This window comes from Stegodyphus dumicola, chromosome 2, assembly GCF_044657685.1.
Source record: "Stegodyphus dumicola isolate Sdum_Otavi_A_Nest chromosome 2, ASM4465768v1".
Lineage (NCBI taxonomy): Eukaryota > Metazoa > Arthropoda > Arachnida > Araneae > Eresidae > Stegodyphus > Stegodyphus dumicola.
Genome location: NC_140769.1, coordinates 36556906 through 36582476, shown reverse-complemented (window position 1 = coordinate 36582476; position 25571 = coordinate 36556906). Strand labels below are relative to the sequence as shown.

General features: G+C 32.5%; 1 protein-coding gene across 3 annotated transcripts in view; it reads right to left on the bottom strand.

Annotated features, from left to right (window-relative positions):
* Nucleotides 1-25571, bottom strand: part of snama (something that sticks like glue) — a 112843-nt gene that overhangs the window by 8502 nt on the left and 78770 nt on the right. For 2 of the 3 annotated variants that reach the window (XM_085810573.1, XM_085810575.1), the window contains 7 exons: nucleotides 19976-20145; nucleotides 18647-19085; nucleotides 15572-15824; nucleotides 15405-15453; nucleotides 12575-12716; nucleotides 11638-11855; nucleotides 6090-6249 (listed from right to left, as the gene is read on the bottom strand). In XM_085810573.1, coding sequence (XP_085666699.1) covers nucleotides 6090-6249; nucleotides 11638-11855; nucleotides 12575-12716; nucleotides 15405-15453; nucleotides 15572-15824; nucleotides 18647-19085; nucleotides 19976-20145 — 1431 coding nt within the window. The remainder of the gene's footprint in view (nucleotides 1-6089; nucleotides 6250-11637; nucleotides 11856-12574; nucleotides 12717-15404; nucleotides 15454-15571; nucleotides 15825-18646; nucleotides 19086-19975; nucleotides 20146-25571) is intronic. The other variant, XM_085810574.1, reaches the window with a different exon arrangement.

The window sequence follows — 25571 nt, the reverse complement described above, 5'->3', positions numbered from 1 at the left end:
GAACACTTTTTAGTGCATTTAACTTAAATCTGTAATCATCGCCAGGCGATTAAAAATGCTCATCGGCAACATAAAAGGTTACCATACTCCTTTATTATTCAATTACTAATACAACAAACTTGTTTAGGCATCGCTACATGAGTCATTACTCAAGTTGTCATGTTTTGATAAACATGAGGGCATGAAAAGAAAGTATAATATAATAAATAATGATTCGCCACTTCGGCGTCAGATCAAAGATGTGCCTATGTGGAATGTTTCGGTTTCAGATGTGTGCCAAGCACATACGCAGCAGCAGAGCCAAATTACTCATGGTACAAGGCCCACCAGCGGCCGAGCGGTAAGGTCGATGAACACTGGTAGTTCGGTCCGAGGTTCGAATCCCGCGAACGGGCTGGCTGCATGGGTGTTTTCGTGGGTTTCCCCATGTGTAACGTGCATACGAGCCAGTTTCCCTTAGAAAGTCCTCCACGAAGGCATCCCTCCCCTTAGGCAGATAGCCCTAGTGAGCTTTGCCATAATTAAATACACCACACCACTACTCGTACAAATTTATGCTAAAATGATTGTTTCTTCAATAACAAGGTATTTTATTGTGTGTATGCGGGGGAGAATCAAATGCATATACGTAAAGCCTACGAGAAAAACTTTGTTGGTGGTTTTGAGGTCCAGATTTTAGATCATTCCAGATAATGGACGCTCGGACTTTGTACTGTATAACAGAACAGCTATTCTTACATGGAATTTAATTAAAATACTTTTAATGCAAAATAACTTAACTTATTAGATTTTTTTTCCACACCGCAAATTAAAATATTCATTAAAATGGATGAACAAAAAACAGCATGTTTTATGACATTTTCATTTGCCATGATGATTTAATACCTGCTACAAGTATGCTTAAACATTATATATAACTAGTCATATATAGTTTAAAAATACTTTTGAAATATTCATAAAAAAGTACAAAGTAGTCGATATTCCTATCATTGGTCTTGAATATGTATGTTGATGAAGCATTTGAAATCAGCAAATGCGTTTTACAGCATGAAAGGAGTGACCGTGCGTTTTTACTAGTCAGGACTGTTTACTACACAAGCCTCCAAGTTTTATACGCCCAAAATAATCTTATAATTTCTTAAAAAATGTTAAACTTATAATTCGTTGTTTCTTTAGGAGAAGCAAAATTGACACTTTAGAGAACAGTCTATCTAGGTCTCCAGATAGCTTCAATCTCACACTGTTTACAAGTTGATGCTCCAGATTAGCAGTTCTCAACCTTTTGACTAACGCGTACCATCTAAACAAAAATTGAAGAATTTTTGTACCACCACTACATTTGACAATGATTATTTATTTTTCAATTTCTCAAGAAAAATACTAAAATACATATATATATTTTGCCATTTGCACAACCAATTGGCTATTTGTATTAAAATATGCATACATAAAAAAGTATTAGCTTAAAAATTGGTTACCATTTTAATTATCAAAATTTAAGTTATAATACTTTTCCAAAATTTACTGAGAAATTTGGGCCTATTTAAGAGAGGTCCAACTTCCTTATGTCTGGTGTTATTTCACTTAGTTTTAAGCGTAAATTAGGATCCACTCTTAGTTCTGTTCTGTATTTATTTTTCAAATATAACATGGAAGAAATCATTGTTTACAGAAATAGGTTGTGCAAAAAGGCAATAAAACTTTAGTAGCTTTATTTGAAATATCTTTATTTATTTATTTTTTTGTTCATACAAAAATTAACAAGTGTGCTATTTTTGAAATCTTCTGTTAGAGTTCGATCACAGGAAATTTCTATCAACTTTTCTTTTTCTTAACAAGATAAATTTTCAGGTACATTTGAATAAAATTGATTTCTAATCCAATTTTCTTTTTCATAATCATAAAAAAAATACATATTGAAACTATTTATTTATCCATGAAAAAAACTGATTTTTAATGGGGATGCTAATTCTTCTTTTATTTTCAAATTATTTTCGGTTAGAACACTTTCACAAAGTGATGGAAAGCTTAATATTTTTATTATCCAATTCTTTGATCATTAGCTCGAGTTTTTTTTTTTTTTTTTCCTCACTGCATTTATTGTATCTCTAATGGTAAAGAAACCAACACTTTGTCCTTATTATCCTAAATTTAATTCATTTAACATTCCAAAAATTACAGCTAAATAATGCTAAACCTGTGAACCATAATTCACAAAATAAAAATTTTTGCAATTCACATTTTGAATCGCAGAGGAAAATTTGAATTTCTGATTGAAGTTCAAAAAGACTCCCCTGGATAACTACCTCACTTTGGAATGTAACAAAAGCATTTCATGTTCACTGCCCATCTCTTGCCATAAAATCATAAATATTTTTGAATTTAAAACTGACTTTTAATAAAATTTACAATTTTCACAGCTTGATTCAAAATGATTTTCAGGTTTTCAGGAATGTTTTGGCTACAAAGGCTTTACGATGAATGGTTCAGTAAGTAAATTTAGTTTCAGGTGCTACTTTCTTTATTTGAGAAATAACACTGGAATGTTTTTCCTGTTAAAACTAGAGGTCTCTCACTGCATACAGCAATGGCAAGGAATATCATTCTCAGACATAAATTGCATAAATACTCTTCGGTAATTCGCTTATCTTCTTCAAAACGTTGAACAAAGCTCGTTATATCAGTACTTTCATCTGATTGCAATGTGAAATACTCACTTTGTTTTATTTTTTGAATAAGTGTCTCTTTTATGGAATTTGACATTTCATGAATTTGTAGACTTACTGTATCATTTGATAACGGAATATTATTAAGTTCACAGCCACCTTTTCGTTGAATAATGTTAAAACAATACCTTTAGCTGCTGGAAATATACGTTTTTCTCCAATAGTGAGAGCCTGCCTAGTCTTGGCGACTCTTAATCTTACTGTATAAATAGCTTCCAAAGCTTGCTCACGTGAACTAACAAAACCTTTCATTACTTGTTTACTACATTTGAACTCTGATAATTTCCTCTTAAAATATTCTTCAGATTTTTCCTTTAGATTAGCATGCTTAGATTCAAGATCTTTTAAGGTGTTGGTGTATTTATTTATGGCAAAGCACACTAGGGCTATCTGCCTAAGAGGAGGGATGCCTTTCGTGGAGGACTTTCTAAGGGAAACTGGCTTGTATACACGTTACACATGGGGAAAACCACGAAAACACCCATGCAGCCAGCCCGTTCGCGGGATTCGAACCTCGGACCGAACTACCAGTGTTCAGCGACTTTACCGCTCGGCCGCTGGTGGGCCCAAGATCTTTTAAGAAACGATGGTTTAATGCTTTGACTGGATAACAGTTTACTGCAAACAACACATTGAGGTTAAGGGTCCATTTCATTGATAAACCCCAATGATAAATAAAATTCATTATATTTTCTATAAACAATTTTTCTTTTCTTTTCATCCTGGATCCATCACCTGTGAATTGTCCCTTTTCTGCTATCCTAGTCATTTTTCCATTTTGAAATATAGGTTTTTGTATTACTTTTTAAAAATATTTAAATGCACAATATATTATGAATTCTTCAAAAACAAATGATGATATTTGCAAATCGCGTAGAAAAATAAGGAATACAAAGTAACAAGAAGACAAGACAGCAAATTAACGTAAAAAAATTATTCTATTTGAAAGAGCAGCATGAATCTGGAAATAGTGGCGATGAAAGTTTGGAAAAGCTAATAAAGCAATCAACTCTAAGAGAATTAATGAGATACTATTATCTTTTCGCAGGAACTTATTTTTTTTATTTCTTTTTAAATATAACATACATTTCTATTACTCCTTTAAAAAACATCATTTATGACAAATTTTTTAGTCTATGGCTAAAAATATTTGTGAAAATAAAAATGGATTATTTTTCTAAAGTCTACGAGCGACTATTGACCTTGAACAAGCTCAGACTGCATAAATTTAAAAGAGTTAGAGAAAACAATTTAAACAGGATGTTGGGGTATTAAATTTTTACATTTTAATAAGACTTTTTAATTTTATGTTAAAAATACTTTGTTTCTTTGTGTACCATCTACTTTTTCTTATGTACCACCGACTGAGAATCGCTGCTCTAGATTATTATTTTCATGAAATAATAACCAAACTTCAGTAGAAAAGCGATATAATCTTTAAAAATATGAACAACCAGGATCTTCTTTCTGTTGGCTGTTTATACTCTAAATTTAGTAATGAATGAAGAAAGAAAATTGGTAGGAATGTTTTCAATTCTTAGCTTCACCAAAGCTTTGGGGAATTTTTTAAAGGGTATATTCCATTTACATGGCAGAAGCCATTAGATACACTATATGGAAGTAAAATTGAAGCATTTTACCAGGCTAAAAGGAGAGATTTATGGGTCATTATATGAAATTAAAAAGCAAAACTAATGAACAATTAACGCAAATTTAGCATAATGTTCTTTCCAGAATAAGTACTGCCAACAAACAACTACATTATAATCTGTGAATATTAAATTTGCTTTATATTCCACAGAAAGTTTAAATGCATTATTAGAATACAAAATAGATTCAATTTATAAGAGTGTTTATTTTACATGTATTGTGTTTAAAATTGAGAACAAAATATTTATAACAATGATATAGAATGAAGAATCAGTTAATTCTGCAGTTGAAATTCGATGAAGCAAATTACATGACAATTCCAATACAAACTTCATGATTCACCTTAAAATAAACTTAGAATTAACATATTTTACATGTTGTTGGGTAACACATTAACTTCTTTACATAGATACTTTGAATAAATAAAAACAGATAACTTTTGTTTCTTACATATAATCATCTTGAAATTTATAATCTGTAATAAATAAGTCATGAAGATATTGGAAAAAATTATAATGCTTATGATGGTAACAGTACATATTGAAGTCTACAATGAAATCTATGAGTTAGCAATAGCTGTGGGATTAAGGTGATTTTTTTCTAGTTGATATTGCAGGGTTAAAACTTATTATGTCATCTAATTAAAGGTATCTTAATAATCTCGTTTTCGCATTTTGCGTTGATTCACTATAAATGGTGAATCACTATTTAAATTGCTGCCACTAAATATTAGAGCCCCTGCATTACATTTAAAGAAATTATATAATGAAGAATTTGCATAAATGTATATATGCTTCTCGCATTGTGAAACACAACGCTACGTAGAGCCATCAAATTTTGAATAACGTACGTCTCCACCCGAATAGGCATCTGGAATCCCGAATTTGTTTATGTTTATTATTTAATTGTTTGCTTTGTATTCCTTATTTATTGTTCGTCTAATTTCACATTTTGTAAAGCATTTATGATTTCTGATTAAAATACTCAACAATTTCAAAGCCAGCAATGGCAACACTGAAGAGGGGAAAAATTAAATCCCCAGCATGTGAGACTGTGTATCGAAAATTCTAAAGATGTGCTCTTTTAAATATTTTGTGATATTGCTGTTGAACTGAATTTTATGGTTTAAGTGCAAAGAACAAGATCATGAAAAGGTAAAAAACATCCCTTTGGGCATAATAGAAAATCTGAAAGCATGTAGATTTACTTATTTTTTTAAAGGATAAAAATGAAATGGAATATTCTAGTTTGACACAACCAAAAGCTTCCCTTGCAATTTTCTGTAATTCTGGATGGCAATTCTGAGTACAGCAAATTTGCAAAAATGAATAAAATATGATAAACTAGATTCATTCTAAGTATAGCAGATGAACCACCTGAGAAAGCTCCTGAAATTTTATGTTGAAACATGGTTCAGTGCATTGACTTATTACGGAAGTATTTTATCTCAGTTTTAACCTCACTTTAACTTTTTAAAGTTTTTAAACTCGACACTGAAGCTACTGAATAATCATTTTGAAATTTATAAAGCATAATTCACTTAAAATTTTGAATTTAGAAGTCATCAAAAGACTTATACATCTAAACATTTACAAATTAGCCTGTAAATTACTAAGCTATGCAAATGAAAATTATATGTGATTTTATTAGATTTAAAATTAAAATAAATTCCAAAAACCAAGTATATATCCTGAAAATTATGCTAATTTTTACCTTTCTTCAATCTTTTTAGTCTCTTTCAAAGGATCCTCAGTATCATATGGTCGATTAGTGAATGAAGTAGGATCACCAGAAACTGAAGGTGGAAGTAATGGTCCAACTCCAGGAGGTGGAGGCTGAGCAGCCATGTGAGATGTTTCTATAGGTGAGGCACCTAAGGCAAAAAATTCAATTAATAAAAAGGAAAACTAATAATTTTCCAATTTTTTACTTATTTTAAGAGTACTTTTAGCTTCTTTTTTCTAGAGGGGAAAAGGCTTGGGCACAGTAAGATAAATACCGTAACATTTACTATAATACACATTAAATATCTTAAAGAGAATACACAACAATTTTTTAGAAAGCCATTTTCTAAGCCATGAGTTTTAAAAGCTGCAGATATATAAGCTTTATCATAACTTATACCTTCAAAAATCAAACTTTTAATTGCTGCCGTTAATATTTATGAAAATACAAGTTACTTAGTACAATATAAGTTTCTGTTTAGTTCCCATGACAAATGTATATGTCATGGGAACTAAACAGAAACAGAAATTGCTTCTGAATATCTGAATTCGTATGATGATAATCTTTATGCTTATCATTGCAAGACTAATTTTCAGGTAGGGAAATAAATTCTACAGATTAAAATTCAGTTTCAAATAACAGCATTTTCTCACTCATTTGCTTATCAGCCAGATATAACTAACATATATAGGGCTATTAAAAAAAGATGGACCCAATTCAATTACTATTTATTTCATGAAGTATAAATAGATATGAACAGTCTAGTATATAATGAAGGAAAGGAAGTCCCAAAGTTTTGTTTACCTCTGATGAGGTGATAGTTGCATAAATGACCGATAGGGTACTCGTGCCAATATGCAGGAATTTCATTTCAGCACCAGTTGTGAGCAAGATGGCTAAAATGCAGCATAAGGATCTCTGCATTCTCGAGTTTACAAGACATGAGTCGGCAGTTACAGTGCAGTGGATTCGACCACTGCACTGTAAACTCTGATTCGACATTAACCCACACACTAGGAAAAGCAACAAATGTTGGGTTACACAATTTCAAGAAATTGGATGTCTCTGCAAAGAAAAAAGCCTGGCCCGTCCATGTGTGTAAGACGATGACGTTAGACGAATAGAAGACAGTTTTGTGTGTAGTCCAAGAAAGTCAACTAACAGAGCTAGAAGAACCATGAATACCACAACCAAGTCTGTTTTGAGACAGTGTTTGCTGTACAAGCTCTACCACTTACAACTTATTTAAGCTATTAGTGAGAATGATAAGCATACTGAATTTTGTGATGATATGCTAGAAATGATGGAGGATGACATGTTTCAAACCAGATTTAATTTTTAGCAATGAAGCAATGTTCCATCTTAGTGAATCTACACAATGTTTGCATATGGGGTTCGAACAATCCCCTTCCAACACTGCAACATGACACTGAGTCAGCAAAGCTAAGGGTATTCTGTGTGGTATCATGCATATTACTTTTTGCAGAAAGCACTGCCAATGATATAACATACTTCGTCATGCTGGAACAATGGGTTTTTTCCCTCAGCTTACCAAAGATTCACATGACTTTTATTTAAAACAGGATGGAGCTCTGCTGCATTGGCACCGTGATGTCTGAGGATTTTGAAATCAATCTCTTACTCAGTGATGGATAGATCGCACGGGAAATCAAGACTTGGCTCTACACTTCTGGCCACAGAGATCTCCGGATTTCACGCCATGTGATCTTTTCTTGTTGAGCTATGTTAAGGAGGCTGTATATATCCCACTGCTATCAACAACTATAGCAGACTTGTGAAAATGTAACACAGCTGTGGTGCGTAGATGCATATCAGCGAGTTCACCGGTTTTGTAGCATTCCATTCTACTACCACTCTTTCGGTAGCCGAAACGAAGCTTCACAGTGACCGCAATAGAATAACCCCATGTCCATTCTACTACCACTCTTTCAGTAGCCGAAACGAAGCTTCACAGTGACCGCAATAGCAATAACCCCATGTCCACATGCAGCGTCATCTGATACTTCAGTTTGTGTAGTGACATCTGTTGCACACACCAGCCAAAGCATTCTCAGCATTGTTCCTGTACTTTGAATAATAAACATGTTTTCTCACCCCATTCATGTCCTTCCTTTCTTGATTTTTATGTTGTCAGGACCACGCCAGGAAAGATTTTCCGACCATGCATAGCTATGCAACTTTCCATCATCCAGCTCTCCTGAACGTTAGTCATTGCTGTATTGATACACCCTGTATAGCTGTGATGTATATCAGTGATGAAATTTATTGACGGTGAGCGCCGGGCAGTGGGAATCAGTGTATGATATTTGCATTTTATTGCCATCACTAATTGGTATATTTTAATAATTTGTTGTTACCATTGTTTGTGTTTGTTATTCACTTTTTTTGTTTTTGTCTTTAGTGTCTGCTCTTGTCTAAATGTTTGTATTTGTTCCTTTTCCTCACTTTTATGCTTATCGTTATTATTTACACATGATTATTCTCATTTAGATATTTTATGTTTCATTTTTTCATTTGTTGAAATGGGCATGGCCTGTCATGACCATAAGACAAATTGTTTGTTTAGGCGGGTCGGGCTGCACCCGCTACTGATACTGATACCCTGTATAGGTCTTCAAGCATATCTTATTTTTTAAAATCTAAGGTTTTTTTGCCCCTTCAGCATTTAAGTGTTAATATAGATAGTTAGCCATCAGACATAAGCAATTTATACAATTACTTAAGATTCATATATATAAATCATTTAAAAGCTAGCAATTTAGACATTTTTTAAAGGATATTCCATATAATATTTACTATCCTAAAATTTACGAAAAAACATTTGATAAGAATATGACAAATTCCTCACAATTTTCACATGGAAAACAATGTTGGAATAAATTACTACAGTAATTTTAGTCAGAATTACTACTCCTCAGAAATTTTATTTAATTTTAGTATGTAAATAATAATAAATATTTTTTATAATCATAATAATTACTACAATAATTTTAGTCAGTACTACTCCTCAGAAATTTATTTAATTTTAGTATGTAAATGATAATTAATATTGCTTTTGTATAATTATGTTTATATTATCATTTAAAAAATATCAATAAATGTTTACTGAGAAGAAAAGTAGCCAACGAAAGAAGCAGTTAAGGAAGAAAGTACGCTAGTACTAAAAGTAATAAATTAGTTCAAAGTGCTGCTAAATTTTAATTGACGTTTAAAAGTATTGTATATCCAACTCATCAGTTAGAAGACATGAATTTTACCAAGCAAATTAATACATGAACTACATAAAAACAAAATAAGATACTAAGAAACTGATCTGAATGAAGTAATTAATAAAGAAGAAGGAAATTCTGCAAAAATCTCCCTTGTTTGGAGCTTCATAACAGAACTTGTCAAGAGAAAAGTATTTTGAAGCTCCATACTTGGTCGATTAATAAGAGAGCTAAGAAAAATTTTGTTCCGACTTATTCAATGAGACTTGGAAGCGCAATACTTAATCATTAGTCAATTAATTAGTATAATTAGAAGTCTCATTGAATTGTCTCTCTTCCCTATTTGTCTTAGCTTTCCAACACAAAAATGAAAATAGAAATATTTTACATTTTTACAAAAACACGTTATAAAAGTTTTGCTTTCAAAATATACAAATAGAGAACATGTGAACAATGAAAAAGTTTTACTAAGAAAAAAGCAAATTGTAAAATTACAGATATAGCCTAAGATTAAAGAAACAGCCTGAAACTGAAATTGAAGTCAACTTACTTAACCCTTGCAAAGAATAAAACTTGAAAATTGAATGCAGTGAAGTTTTGCCACAAAGCTCTGTGTAAAAAGGTTACCATATGCGAAAAAGTTCATTTTAAATGAATAACAGTCAAGCTGCAATTTGACGTGTCCTTGTAAAGGGGTGGGTTCCTTTTAGTTGGAAGAAAGGGGAGTCAACCTTCCTATCAGCAGGAAAGCTCAGAATGGCAAAGGAAAAGTTTAAAAAAGGAAAAATTTACAATTTTTTAGTAAAAGTCGTAATTCTTCATGTATTTTTAAAAGCGTCTTTTTTGAAAAGAAAATGATTAATTTGCTATGTGAAATTCATGTCTTCTAATTGACCTACAATACTTTTAAACTACGCAGCGTATTCGGAAACTAAGTACCGTTTCATTCTAGAGCAGTCGCAGCGCTGTGGTAGGCGCCCCGTGCATGCGCACCTGTCTTTCTTGTTCACTGACTTTCAATTGTCGCCATTTTGGTTGCTCTATGTTGTGTTTTCAGTTTGCTGTGCACATTCAAAATGTTTAAGACAATTAGTTCTCCCACTGACTGTGAGATTCGTGCCGTGATTAAATTTTTGAACCCGAGGAATGTTAAACCAGCCGAAATTTATCGTCAAGTGACAGAAGTTTACGGTGAATACGCGATAAGTGATGGAATGGTGCGAAAGTGGGTAAGAATGTTTAATGCAGGTCGAACAAATGTCCAAGCCGAATGATTTGGTAAGGAAAGTTGATGAAGCAATTCATGAGAACAGATGCTTCACAACGACAACTCTTTCAGAGGCATTTCTACAAATTTCACGTACTGTTTTGTTCGAAATTGTGTCCGACCGCTTGAATTATCGCAAACTGTGTTCCCAATGGGTTCCAAAAATGCTCACTGATGTTCACAAAACAAAGCGACTTGGTAGTGCCCTGACATTTCTCACACGGTACAGTGATGAGGGAGAAAACGTTTTAAACCAAATTGTGACAGGTGATGAAACTTAGGTGTGTCATTTCACACCAGAATCGAAACAACAATCGATGGAGTGGAGACACACTCATTCTCCGAAAAAACAAAAGTTCAAAGTGACAATGACATCACAAAAAATCACGTGCACTGTCTTCTGGGATAGGAAAGTCGTTTTTCTTACTGAATTTCTTCCCAGAGGTGAAACCATTAATGCGGCATGATATTGTGAGACTTTAACAAAACTAAGGCGTGCCATTCAAAACAAACAAAGAGGAATGCTCAGTAAAGGAATTGTGTTGCTCCATGACAATGCTTGGCCCCATACTGCTGGTGTCACTCAATTGTTAATTCGACAGTTTCATTGGGAGCAGTTCGATCACCCACCGTACAGCTCAGACTTGGCGCCGTCCGACTATCACTTGTTCCTGCACATGAAGTGCGAGCTTGGTGGCAAGCGCTTTGGATCTGACGATGACACGAAAAATGCTGTGGAGTCGTGGTTATCGAAACTGGTGGGAAGTTTCTTTGACGATGGTATACAAAAACTGGTCAACTGCTACGACAAGTGTTTGATCATTGGCGGAAACTATGTTGCAAAATAGTTTAAGACATGTATTTTCATGTAAAAATAAAATTGGATTCGAAAAAATTGTTTTACTATTTTTTTTTTTCAAAACAGTACTTAGTTTCCGAATGCGCCTCGTACAATAAATGTTTACAATCATACTTGCATATGTTACACGACATTTCTAGTTAACTGGTAATACGGAAACACAGAATAACATTAACAAACCTGGAGGAGGTGGTTGAGGAGCAAATACTTGAGGAGTAGGTAAAAGTGGAGGAACACTGGGTGCAGCATAAATTTGAGTTGGAACAGCAGGAGCAAGAGGAATTGGCAGTGGTGGAGTTCTATACCTTTCTTGATGCCTGGGAATAGTTTCATCATGTAAATGAGAACTATAATGAGTGTCATGATGGTCATAGTCATTTGATGAATAATCAAGTCCCCTAAATTAAAAAGAATTAAAAAATTCAAGTCTTAAAAAGTTCTATAAAATGACAAATCTGGATTACGTTTAAACAGCGTAGTATTTTTACTGCAAAAGGGAAAAAGGCAAATCTAGTAGGTCTGCCATACAATTCTGCAAAAATTTGGTGGCCTAGCATTTATACGACTTCACAAACTGCACAAAAAACTCAATTTAGGATCACATTAATAACTTAAAGAAAATTTTGCATTTATGTTAACATTCTAAAAAAATGTCAGTATATGTAACAGTAATTTAAATAATTAATACATAACTAAGTATGTGCTCATTATTCATATTACTGTTTCATGCATAATCTAAAAGTATACACATTTTTAGATTACACGTCTTGAGAGTTAACTTTTATAAATTAATCAAATTCTGATGATATTATGCTTTTGCATGACGTAATATGTTTCTGAGATAAACTTGAGATAAAGCAAGTCAACATACATTTAGCTTATTTCAATATAAAAAATAATCCAATCATTATAAAAGAAAATAGAAAATAATTTAATTTGAGGGTTATTAGAGGTTCATAAAATCTTTTTTAAAAATTCTTCCAGCAATAAAATTTCTATTCTAATTATAAATATATGAAAAGGCAGTTAAAAATAAATTTAACAGATGGTATGTTTAAAGCAAAAATAACAATTTGAAACAAATTAACTAAATAATATTAATATAAAGAAGCCTTACTCTGAGATATGATATCTGGATTCCCGAGGAGACCTGTCATAATGTGATTGATGAGAGGTTCTAGAGCCTCTATCACCCCGTCTTCTTTCATATCTACCATGATAATCGTCCCTTTCATGTGTATATGTATCAGATCTTTCCTCTGCATAAAAAGAATAAACATATATAAGGAATTAACTTCAACAATTCGTATTAAATATATTTAAAAATTAAGAAATGTACTCAATCAGTGCAATATTACTTAACTGAATTATAATAGAGCTTTATATTATGTGAACTAATAGTCATTGCACCCCCACCAGTGAAATGAATAAAAAATTATAGTTCACTTTTTGCTAAATCAAATTTCTTTAACTTTGCTAAATATTCAATATGTCAAACTTCTTTTATATAATGCTAAAATCGTTTACTGTGCACTTCAATTCTGACAAGACAAAGTCTGATATTGTTCTCAAACTACTTTTTTACAAACCTTTAAACAACAAATAATTTGCCCTACCAATTTTTGTTTTCTGGATCTCTTATTAACCCTTACAAATAAATACTCTTGCTGTTTTGAGTATTTAAAAATCTACTTGGAGAAAGTTGTAACTAGTTTAGAAATGCTTAAATACTTTTATCTGGAATAATGAAAAATAACTCACACATTATACATTTTTATTTTCTCTTGAACTTTGTAATATGTCTTAGAATCAGTTTTCTGTTATACCATTTACATGAATATTTTCATCTTGGACAAGGGGTATGATTGCCATATGAAAAGAATTATAACAGTTCACGAACACTTTCATATGTTTCTACATTACCTAATTCTCCATAGGCCATTAAATATGATACTTTATAAAGTAACTCAAATGACTAAAAATAAATGTTTTGTGGTTTAATTAGTTTCAACTTTTTTAATTAAAAAAATATTACCATAATATGTATGGTGACAGTTCAATTTTGGTTGGTTTTACATAAGTTATATACACATATATGCATATCTGCACACAGCCCTAGGTGTTTTCCAAGCAAAATTTACTCAAAATCTAACTTGAATTCCCAATTTTTTTTTCCAACTCCCAAAAGTCCCCTTTATTAGTCACACAACAAATTATTCACAGTTCTGAACTGTTTGACTTTCTCGGAAGTATAAATTATATGAATTTCTTTTACCATTTACCATGAGGCGCTAATGGATGAAAAATACTTGCCAAATGAAATTGTTGATAGTGCTCAGAATAAGTCCGTTTCTTGTCAACAGTCCCTCTAAATCAACTTTGTATGAATAAGATATTGAGATAATATCAATAAAATTAAACTGTTGCATTTAGTTGAACCAAGGATGTTGCATACAGGTGATTTAGGAAGTTCTGTTAACTATGGCATAAAATACACTTTTGATTACTGCAAGTAATTTAAATTGGTGAGCATACAAAACTTTGCACGATACCTTTCCATACATTATCATTGAAATGATGTTGTGCGGCATGTGGTTGAGTATGGGTTATCCAAGGCCCATATGTACACATTGTGCCTGTTGAAAAATCCTTCATGTGAAAAGTTAGCTTCATTTCAGAACAAAACAGAACTAGACAACTGCAGGCAGGCCGCAGTTTGGTGAAGAAACCATTGTGCAAATGTGACATGTCATGGATCCAGCTGCAATAACTGAACCCTCTGATGATAATATAGATGTAAAATCTCACTGTGCAGAACACAGCAGACAGTTGACTAAGGTAATTCAGTGGCAACATAATTTCGGGATTTTGTTCCACAGCATGTAACAGTGTCTCTTCTAATACTATTGCTTGTGCTATTCACAGCTATCTGGTATCCTGCAAGATGCTGATGTATCCAAGGGAACATATGGAGATTCGATTGGTGCCTCACTGTATATCTTTTTCAATATAAAACGTGCAGCAATGTGTTCATTTCTATTAACTAATCCTTAGATAAACAGCATATTCATCAACTCTGCGTTCGCGAACCAATTAGCAATCAGCATCTAAAATGAGAAAGCTACATACGCCACCTAACCATTTCCACCCATGCTTTTCTATATGATTATGATTCCTAACAATGTTCTCTACTCCTCCCCAAGTTTGTACACGAAGTTTAGGGACACCCCAAATTGTGCATTGGTGCCTTAATATTTATGAATTAACATTTAACACCCACATAATATTTATGAATGACTACCCATAAATATTATGTGGGTGTGTTTCAACAAATTTTTTTATGATTGACTACTCACAAAAAGCACTTTTGATAAATTTTACATAATATACTTCACACAGAGCTTATGAAATCCCATCATTCTTTCCCTGGAAGTTTGCTACCTTTTTGCATCTAGATATACTTTTATTAGCCATTCTTGGCATAGCTGCCAACCTTTAAATCTTAAAAACCAAAAGGTTTCCATGCTGCATGGTGACACAATTTCAAAGGAATTGCAAACTATTCGTAATCCAATTCTGATGTAAAATATATTAACATTTAATTAGATATTCTAAATTTTATGCTTTTTGGTTAATTTTTTTTTTTTATTTTCTTACACTTTTCATACTGAGAAAATCCCAAATAATCTTGAAAGCAGGCAGACATTTGATGTTATATGCCTCCACAAGAAGAAAATCACAATTTTGGCACAATAATATTTATGGTTAATTTTAAATTGGTGTTTAAATTTTGTTCATCTTAAACAGAAAATTCATTGGTATACGTTTCAAATTATTTGTACAGTTTTTGGTATTACTTGTTTAATAGTGGCTAACAGATACAGAAAATTATATTACATTAACATTCTACGAAAAGGGGGAGCAAATTAAAAATATATATAACTTACCACGATGTGGTCTCTGATTCGGAAATTGCTGACGTACTGGAGCCAAACGCTAAAACACAGATTTAAAATTTTTAATTAAAAGGATATTAACAATTTGTAATGTGTGAAGATAAACAAACTGCATAAATTTATTTGGGAAATTGAGTATTTTGTTTCTGAATACTTACACCAACATATTTAGTTTTACGAATATTTGTAATTGTTTCTATAGTGCTGATGGGTCTCGGTTCTGATGACGGTGAATAATCCTCCCTATACCGATTGTATGCATCATGGCGACTTTGCTTAGAACTAGGATAATAATCATACTGTTCTGAGTGATATGAATCTTGACCAATTGCTTGTATTGGTAAAGACTGGCTTGTCACATCAACTGGAGGTTCATCAGCTAGTGGGGTTCCAGGCTGGGTATCCTCAGGCCTAAAACATGGATTTTTAGATGGTATTTAATATGACTACACAAAATTTAATATGCACATATTTTCTATAATCAATTTACTATCTATCCATAATGAATAGGTTAAATTCTTTTAAGCATATCATTACTTTACAAGCAAACACAATGCAATTTAAATTTTTTACTCAATAATTAATAAAAATATTTTATTCTTACATGGAAGTTTTACAAAATTTGTTTACATGTTGGCTTCCAGGTGGCGAGTATTTCAGTTTTAAAATACAGAAACATTTCAGACAACATCTAATTACTATCATCTCTTTCAATAACTAACTTTTTCAAGTATCCATATTGCACAAGAGGAAAAAATCCTATGGCTGTAGCATTCTCAATAATGAGACATTACAATTTTATTAGACATTTTAAAATGCAAAATTGCATTTTTTCAATTAATCCAGTTTTTCAGTAATGGTATTTACGAAACCTTTATGTCAGACCTTGAAACAAATCTAATAACATGAAGAAACTGAATTATTTTATTGCTTTCGTAAAATTTATATTGTGCAGTTCTCTAATGCTATTCTTGTTAATGCAAATGTGCATATCTAGATAAAGAAAGCAAAATAAACACACACAAAAATTTGGTATCCAAAATAGATATTATAATTTGGTACCTGAAACTAAAATCTAAGTATTCAGAAGAAGTAACAAATGCATACATTAACTCAGTTTAATATTGCTTTATACAATCTGAAATCCGTAAGGGTAACAGAACTATTTAAAATATGACTCATAATGCTACAGTACAAAGTCCATAATCCGGACTCGTTGGGACTTCGGCGATTCCGAATTAGGGTTTATTCCGGATTAAAGATCATCAATTTAAATTTGGTAAGATGGCATGCAGAAATTATACAATTAAAATATGAAACCATAATTTATGAAATAAAGAGCAATTATGATTTAAAGGGCATCAAAATTTACCAAAAAACTTAATATTTATTTGTTTACTTTATTAAACATTTCTTTCAATGTAAGTTGTTTTGTTTTCTGCTAATACTTTCTCTTTAATTCTATAAACAGACATAATTTCTTGTTCAGTTACAAAGTTCCACTGTTCAAGTCCTGTAATTGCTGTGCCGAGAATACCGACTAACTTGTCAATCGAAATTTTTTCATTTTCACTAACCTCTCTGTCACTTTCTGCATGCCTTTATCCATTTTTTGCAGAAATTCCACTTTTTGTTTGATTGACATAGAAACAAGCTTTCGCTTTGTAGATCCTTCGGCAGCTCCAGAATTGGAAACTCTTTTTGACATAATCGAAAGTTCAAGCTTAATTTTTTATAAAATTGCTCTAACAGTCTGCAAAAAATAATAAGCCGGATCCAATTAAGGAACAGCACAATCTGCAACATTAACTGAAATAGATAATTTTAGCCTAGCTTATACCGTCCGTAATACATTAAACGTGCACACGTAAACGTATTATGCGCATCCATAAACGCATTATGCATTTATGCATGCGCATAAAGTTTGTAGCTTTGAGGTGCAGATTATAGATCATTCCGGATTATGGACGTCCGAATTAAAGACTTTTATGCTGTATTAGTTTACCTTTTTAAAACTCCAATTTTTTTTCTTACTAATATTTTGTTATAATCAGAACTTTAGTACTTACTACTAAATAAATAATGATAAATTTACTAGAAAATTACATTAATATAAAATTTACATTCAAGCAAACTTGGCAACTAATTTTATTAAATCTAAATAATTATTTATTGGTGCAGAAAAATACATTAACATTCTATATATTGTATAAGTATTGAAAGAGACACCAGAATAAAAATATCAGCAGGGTGGAAAAATGACTTAAAATTTATGAACAATGATACTTTCAATTTACATGTCAATAAATCATGCAGCGATGCCAATAACTTAAGTATTTCAGACCTACAAAGCAAAATTTCAGTTTAAAATACTCTATGTCCCAAATGGTTCAGAGGTATAAAACATGTATCCAGAACTCATTAATCAACTTGAATGCTTCAAAACACTTTTCCCTTGACAAGTTCTGTTTGAAGCAATAAACAGAGGAGATTAATAAAAAATTGCTTTGTTATTTGTTTAGTTATGTATCATTTAAAAATAAATTTCATTTAACAATTTTGTTTTTGAAAGTTTCCTTAATTTGTATTTATTCAGTTTGGTACCTGGAATACTTTTACCTGGAGAAAAAAGATTAGGCTCTCGTATTTCTGGAAAAGAATTTTATTCACTTTTTTTTTATGTTTTGATTTCTTTTATCATTTTACAATGTAGCAGCTAACATGCAGATTCATCTCTTTCCTTTTAAATTATTAGAATTTTAAGGATGACTATTCTGAAACGAATACATATGTAAGATCTAACATAGCTGCTTTAGAAATAATTGGCAATCTCAAAATTAACATTCTAGATTTGATGCTCTCTCCCTAAATTCATCCATTCTCCCAAATTTGAGATCTTTCTACGTTATATAATACTACTGAAAAAGGGCAACTAAAACTAATATTAACCAATCATAGCTTATCTCTAGAATCGCACCTACTTTGGTATAAATACCTCTGATGAGCTAATTACATCATTATTCAAAATATCTACTGAGATGGTTTTATATGAGTGGAAATAAAGACTGAAAATTGTTCAAGCTCAGAGTGTTAACTGTGTCATCATAGTTTTTACCTTCAAACTATGACTGCTCAGCCATGACTGTTATATAGAAAACTTAAAGTAGCTTTAGTAAACTGATTGCAAAATATTCATACACAATTATTACGAAAGTAACAAAAAAGCTACATACTCTTCCTCAGCCTTTTGTTTAGGAGACAGACTGCCCTCAGGTGCAGAATGTAAACTGCCTTCAGGTACAGAATGTAAACTTGTATCAACGTTTTCAACAGGTGGATCTGTTTTCTCTTTTACATCATCACACTGTTCTTTCTCTTCTGAAAGAGGAATACTCTCAGACTGATTTACAGACACGGTGTCAGCCTGCTGTTGCGGCTGATTCTCGACAGTTGAATCAGGAGAAGGCTGTGGAGAATCTACAGACTGTGATGCACCAGGAGGTGACTTTGCAACAAAAACCTTTTTCACCCGTGTATAACCAGTTTCATTTTTAAAGTTGAGCACTGCAGTTCTTAAGAAACGATTTGGAATTAATGTGTTTGGAGACACTTCTGTCTCATGGCATACAGGGCATTCATGATTGTCAGATTCCAGAAGAACTTGACGCACACCTAATAAAAATATAATAATATATATATATATTTTACTACAAATAATACTAATAATAAAAGACAATGTATATTTGGTACTAGAAGGCAAATCTTAACAGACCTAAAAATTTGACAGCTAAATGATGGTAATTCAGTAATTTTGCAATACACTTTTTTTTTATTAAAAAAACTCAATTTTCCATAATCTGAAAACAGTGCCAGTTTTTTAAATATTAGCACAGGCATTAATACAGAAAAGCATATCAAATAGCTTACGTGTAGCTGAATAGCAATTTCAAAGCACATTTCATATACACACTCATGAGATCTAATTTAGTTCCTACATTTAATTTTACTATAAAATTTGAACAAGAATTTTTTTTTTTTTTTTTAAATTACAAATTAGTGCAAATTCCCTAAAACCCAACTGTTCTGGATATATTGACAAGGCATAATGCATACCCTCCTACAAGAAATAATAAATGAGTTAAAATGTTGAAATTTGCTTTAAATTTTTGATATTATCATTAGGTAACAACAATTGGGAGGAAAAAAAAAGTGTGAAGCACTTGCATAACACTTATAACATAAAACATTCTTTCTAATAAATTCTTAAAATGCAGCGAATTAATTTCTCAAAAAATTAAAATGCAGTCCAGTTTAAAGTGTTTCCCAGATCACAGAAGAACCTCAATAAACAAAAATATAATTTTAAGGAGAAAGGTAGAAGAGCCTACGACTCGCATTAGTTTTTCTAATATATACAGCACAGAATTTTAAATTAAACTACACACATATATTTACAATCTTTTGAGAACCTTAAAGCTATAATCATTGCTGCTAAAAATATATAAATATTTTAAAAGGGACTAATGGAAAGCATAAGTTTTTGAGGTAAAAGAATGGCTTACATTCATCACAAAAACTATTTCCACAACATGGGATGAGCACAGCGTCTTGGAGCAAGTCTTTACACACCATACAGAGCAATTCCTCAGGTATCTGTGCTTCAGGCTCAGTAGCTGGTTCCTCTTGGGGAACAAATGGAGGTTTTTCCTTCTTTACTTCTTTGTAAGCTTGACTAAATAGGAAGAAGGAAAGAACAAATACTTACATACAAATATAAATTACATAAAAATAAAACAAAATGGCACTACATACATATTATAATTAAACTGTAAAAATGACAAACAGAATTACAGAAAGCCATATTTTAATATCACATTTAGTATGCTTTTGATAATTATTCTGCATTTGTTATAAAATCTGCATACACCGAGAATAAAAACAAAAAGTAATGTCTGGCAGTTTACCCTAATATTATAGTTAAAACTACAGCTTGATGAATAAGGATACCATCCTACATAAAAGCTGCTGAGTTCAAGCAAACATCATATTATTAACAACCAAAATAATAGAATGCTTTGAGAAGAGATACACATAATTGATTATTACAATGCCGCTAACAGAACCAGCAGAACTTGATAGGGGGGAATCTAAATCACATTTTTATACAGTCCCATACATACCAAAATGTCCAAATAATAAAATATTGTTTTAACAAGTTGAATATAAGTTTTCTATCTATCTGCAATAATTCATAAGCAGACTGATAGAACCGCAAAAATTCATAAGCAGATTGATGGAATTAACAAATCTTATTACGGGAAAAATTTGATATAAAAATTTTTTCCACCCTACAAAATTTAAAGAAACATCACAAGACAAAAGTTGCTTCTTTTAACAATAATCCTTTCATTCACTCACATCAAGCAAAGCAGCACTAATTATAAATTTACTGTTAGCCTTAGGGGAAATCACTGTTGGTTAATTTTTTCTAATACCATCGACCATTCTTTGTGAATTTACATGTAAAAGCATAGAACTTCAGTAAATAAAGATATAAAAGCCAGCAGCCCTTTTCTTTAAACATCCTGTATGAAGAAACCTGCACATACCTATTCATTTAATGTAGCAAACAGATCAATTTAGATTACACGCATATCAAACTGGAAGACAGAAAGCAGCCTAACTACAAGACTAGGTATGTAATGCAGGACATAATCAGCAAAGACTTTTCAAACATGCACTGAGGCCTTGGGTTACTTAGGCTTTTAGTTACTTAGGCCTTGGGTTACTGTCTATCAGGTAGGCTTTCACCTACCTGATAGACAGACGAGTTGCATCTAGTTGGTTGTAATGATGTCATACTTCAACAACTTACTGTACACTTCGTTAGCCAAGAAAGATACAAGAGATATTCAAAGACAGGAGTACTAATGCTAAACAGCGTGAAGAATCCAAAGGACCATTCAGGATCAATGTCTTCTCAACATAATATTTAACACACAAAATAAACAAATGCAATTAAAATTTAAAAGAATAACAACAACATATTTATTAATTTCTTGAATAAATCTAATTCCGATAGCGGGGTAACTGATCAGCTCCCTTACATACAACAGTAAGTAATTCTCATTTTTACATTCAAGTCATTACTGTAGAATAGATTCCCATTTTAACAGAACAAATGATTATATACATAAACTTAATTATTTAAAAAAAAATCTCTAACAAAAATGAAATTACAATTAAAGATTTACATATTTTTGCCACAATAATTTTAAACTTTAATTAAGACACAACCAATTCCTTTCAATTTCAAATGAATTTCTCTACAGTAAATTACTCCCAAAACTAAAAAATCAAATCATTAAAATGACTGCTCATACTTGAGTAATTAAACTAATTATTAAAAGAAAGCAAATGAAAATAAATCACTTATGGGAGACCATTTTTACGGACTGAAGGAACCAATCCACTTGGAAATAAGGAAAGACCATTTTTCTGGCAAACATTTTCTGAAGCGTCCATTATTATTATGACTTACAAAAGCAGGATACTAGAGACACATACTTATTCAAACTGCATGGAACTTCCTTAAATATGTTCATTAGGTGGGAGACAATTGTCCAAATTAGAAGGATCTTTAGTGTCCAATCCAATAAGTTGGTAAACCAGTTTTCTAGTAAGAACACCTTTGGAAGCGTCTACTGATTTCAAGAACAAAGGGTGCATGATACCTCTTCTGTCTATAACAAATACTTCTTCGGGAAAGCTCCCAAAAAGTCTACTTAAATTTCTCGGGAAACTATATAGCTAAGAAGCGGCGAGGCAATAGTTGTGTGTACTACTCTTTGTCATCGCTCCAACGAAAAAAATTCTCATCACCTAAAAGCCGAAAGAAACACCGCTCCAGACTGCAGGCGCAGGCCCCTGCAAGAGGACAAGCTCTGCCACAGGACAAAAGAACCCCCCCATGCACTTTTTATAAAACTTTACAGTGCTGCTGCTCAAATCTCACTGACTTCTAACCTCGTGCAAATTCCAAAGAAATCTCAGTTTCTCTGCCCCTTAGAGACCATATGTCAAAACATGTCTCGTAAAATTTAACTTAAATCAACCCTAGACCTTTCACTTATTTAGCTGAGAAATTTCACCACTTCAAATGAATTAATATCAAGACAATTCTGCAAAGAAACTCTGGACCAGCTGCAGCCAACAGTGTGAGAAATACCAAATGATCCCCCCCTCCAGCTAACAATGGAAAAACTAACAGATAAGAATCAAATTGCCAGAAATTTACAGAACAGCCAATTCCAGAAGAAACTGATTCATTCAATCATAGCAATATGCCAAAGCGAGAAAGCCAATTTACGACTTCCTTTCACTGCCCATTGGCAAAAAACCCCCTAGCAAAGACATTCGAAAATACACTATGCTACCCTCGGTTCTACCACTAGTAAAAGCCATTAAACAGATGTCATTCCCATTCAAAGAAAGTTCAAAAGAAAAGCAACCTGTCTTAGTTCCAAAAACCTACCATTGAAAAAAAAAAAAAAAAAGCCGCTGATGCTTGTAACACTTACAAAATTTCATTTTTTACATTTTCAAATTTAAAGAAATTCAAATAAATATACTTAATTAAAGATTACTTAAAAAACATGAACACACTTAAAAATTCACGACACAACATCCAAAGAAAGCCTTTTGAAGAAGCAGGTTGAATACTTCTGCAGCAGTTGCCATTTGGTGAACAGAGAGACTAACAAATGCTTTATAATAAAGAACTGCAACTCAGTATTCCACAAGAATGACTGGCAGAAATTTAGCAGGAACTCCACTAACTTTCACAGAGAATAAGATAAATGTAAAAGCACCCCATGAAAGAAATGTGGTATTTTGATTATGTTAAAAAACTTTAAAATTTCAGTTAAATCCACCAAAAAGTAATTCTTTTTTTTTTTTAAATTCTTTGTACAAAGTAAAGGAAGTATTGTAATCACAAAAAATTTTGAGTATCATATTTCAGAAAAAATACCCATTTTGAATGCTATCAATTGCATAAAAGACTTTTTCCCCAAACCAATTATAAAACTGATTTGAAATGGATTCAGAAAAATTTTTTTCGAGGCGTCTGTATACGTATCTTGCATAAAAAAAACGAGTTGCCTCAGAACATTGAAATTTTTTTGTATACGACTGCTATAATGTGTAGTTGTTCATCTCCCTTTTTGGTTGCAATCCAGTCACACCAAAAGTATATGCATATATATACTTATACACTTTTTTACAAAAAAATCGAAGCACCAAGAAGGACTTTTGTGATTGTGACGAAATTTGGTATACAAAAACATCTTGATTGAACATGCAAATGACCAAACTTTCAAGGCAAAAGAACAGGAATTACGATCATAGTGTGCAATTCACAAAGTATAAAACCAGTAACAAAGGTTGAAAATTTATCATTTTTGTTGCTGCCGATGTAATTCTGTAAACAAGCAACTAAAAATGCCATTACAATGAATATCGAAGACAAATAAACAACTACAAGACAACTAAACGACTTCGAACATGGTCACATTGTAAGGTTGGTAAACTGGTTGCAAACTGGGTGGTCATACTGAGCAATAGGCTACCACCTGCAGCATACAGACACGACTGTGCAAAGATGTTGGCAGCAATGGTAGCTACAAGGAAATTGCTGACAAAATGAAGGCCAAGGAGCATAAATGTGAGGCAAGATAGGAGGATGGTTTTCCAGACCCGAACTGCCCAAATGGTATCAATGTTGACTATTCAACGCACTACAGCCACGTCTATACCTCCCGTAGTACCTTACACCATCTCACGGTGCTTGTCTGAGGCGGGGTTACCCTCACAGAGGCCTTTAACCCTCTGGCTGATGCTCCCATGAATTCCATGGACAACTCAAATGTAGCTAAAATTTGTTTATCCAGTGATTTCCGCAGGCATATGTTTTTCTTCCTTTATTGAGGAGCGCATCCCGTTTTTCCTCCCGTTTAACCATTGAAATAAATTATATAGAGTATTAAGCGTTTAGGTTACGTTTTGACCAACAGATATCGTTAGTTGTCTAATTGCGGCATTTGAAGGCATGTGGTATTAGCGCTTTTTTCTTACAGAAATGGCGGCTAGAAAACATTCAGCGATATCTTAATTATTTAATTAAATTATTGAATTATTAATTAGATTTATTGAATCTGGTGGAAAAACTGTGAAGTTGGACTTTGCCTTCAACCTTTTTTGAACTCTATTCTACTAAACTGAATTTCTAAGGTATTTTTTCCTTAGCGCTTTATATTTTCTTAAATTTTATACATTTTACTTTTTTACATTATGCAATATATATAAATTAACTGTAATTCGCTTGAAATTTATTTAAAAAAGATCTTTTTTTGGTGATAACATCTGAAATTGGTTTTTCTGGCAACTCAAAATTCTCATGATAAAAATCTATATAAAAATATTTTCTAGAAAGAAAAAGTGCATTTTTAAATTCTCCAATATATATAGAGAGATTTAAAATATAGGGGGAAATAAAAAAACTACACACAATTTTGGTCTACAAATTGAGCAGTCAGAGGGTTAACCCCACAACATCGGCGGAGTCATCTGGAGTGGTGTCGCAGCCGATCATCATGGCTGCCATCGTATAGTGTTCAGCGATTAATCCCACTTCACTCTTGAAGCAGATGACCACCATGTTCGTGTCTGGAGAGGACGGAGGCCAGAGTTCCAATCAGACCTCTGGTGTGATATGCTATTTCTTATGACAACAGGTCATCTTTAGTCATCCTCCGTATATCTTTAACGGCTCAACAATATGTTGACACCATCCTGCGGCCGATTGCATTACTCTTCATGGCACGTTATCCTGGGACCATTTTCTAACAAGATAACGTCAGGCCACATATTGCTTGCATATCTCTGGACTGTCTGCGGTTGATATTCTTCCTTGGCCAGCAAGATCACCAGACCTTTCACCAATCGAGCATGTCTGGGACATGGTAGGATGCCAAATTTGTGCACCCCAAAATATCGCAGATCTGGAGGGACAACTGGCAGAATGTGTCACAGGATGACATTAGAAACCTCTAACACTTCTTGCCTTGACGAATTCAAGCATACATTGCCGCCAGGGGC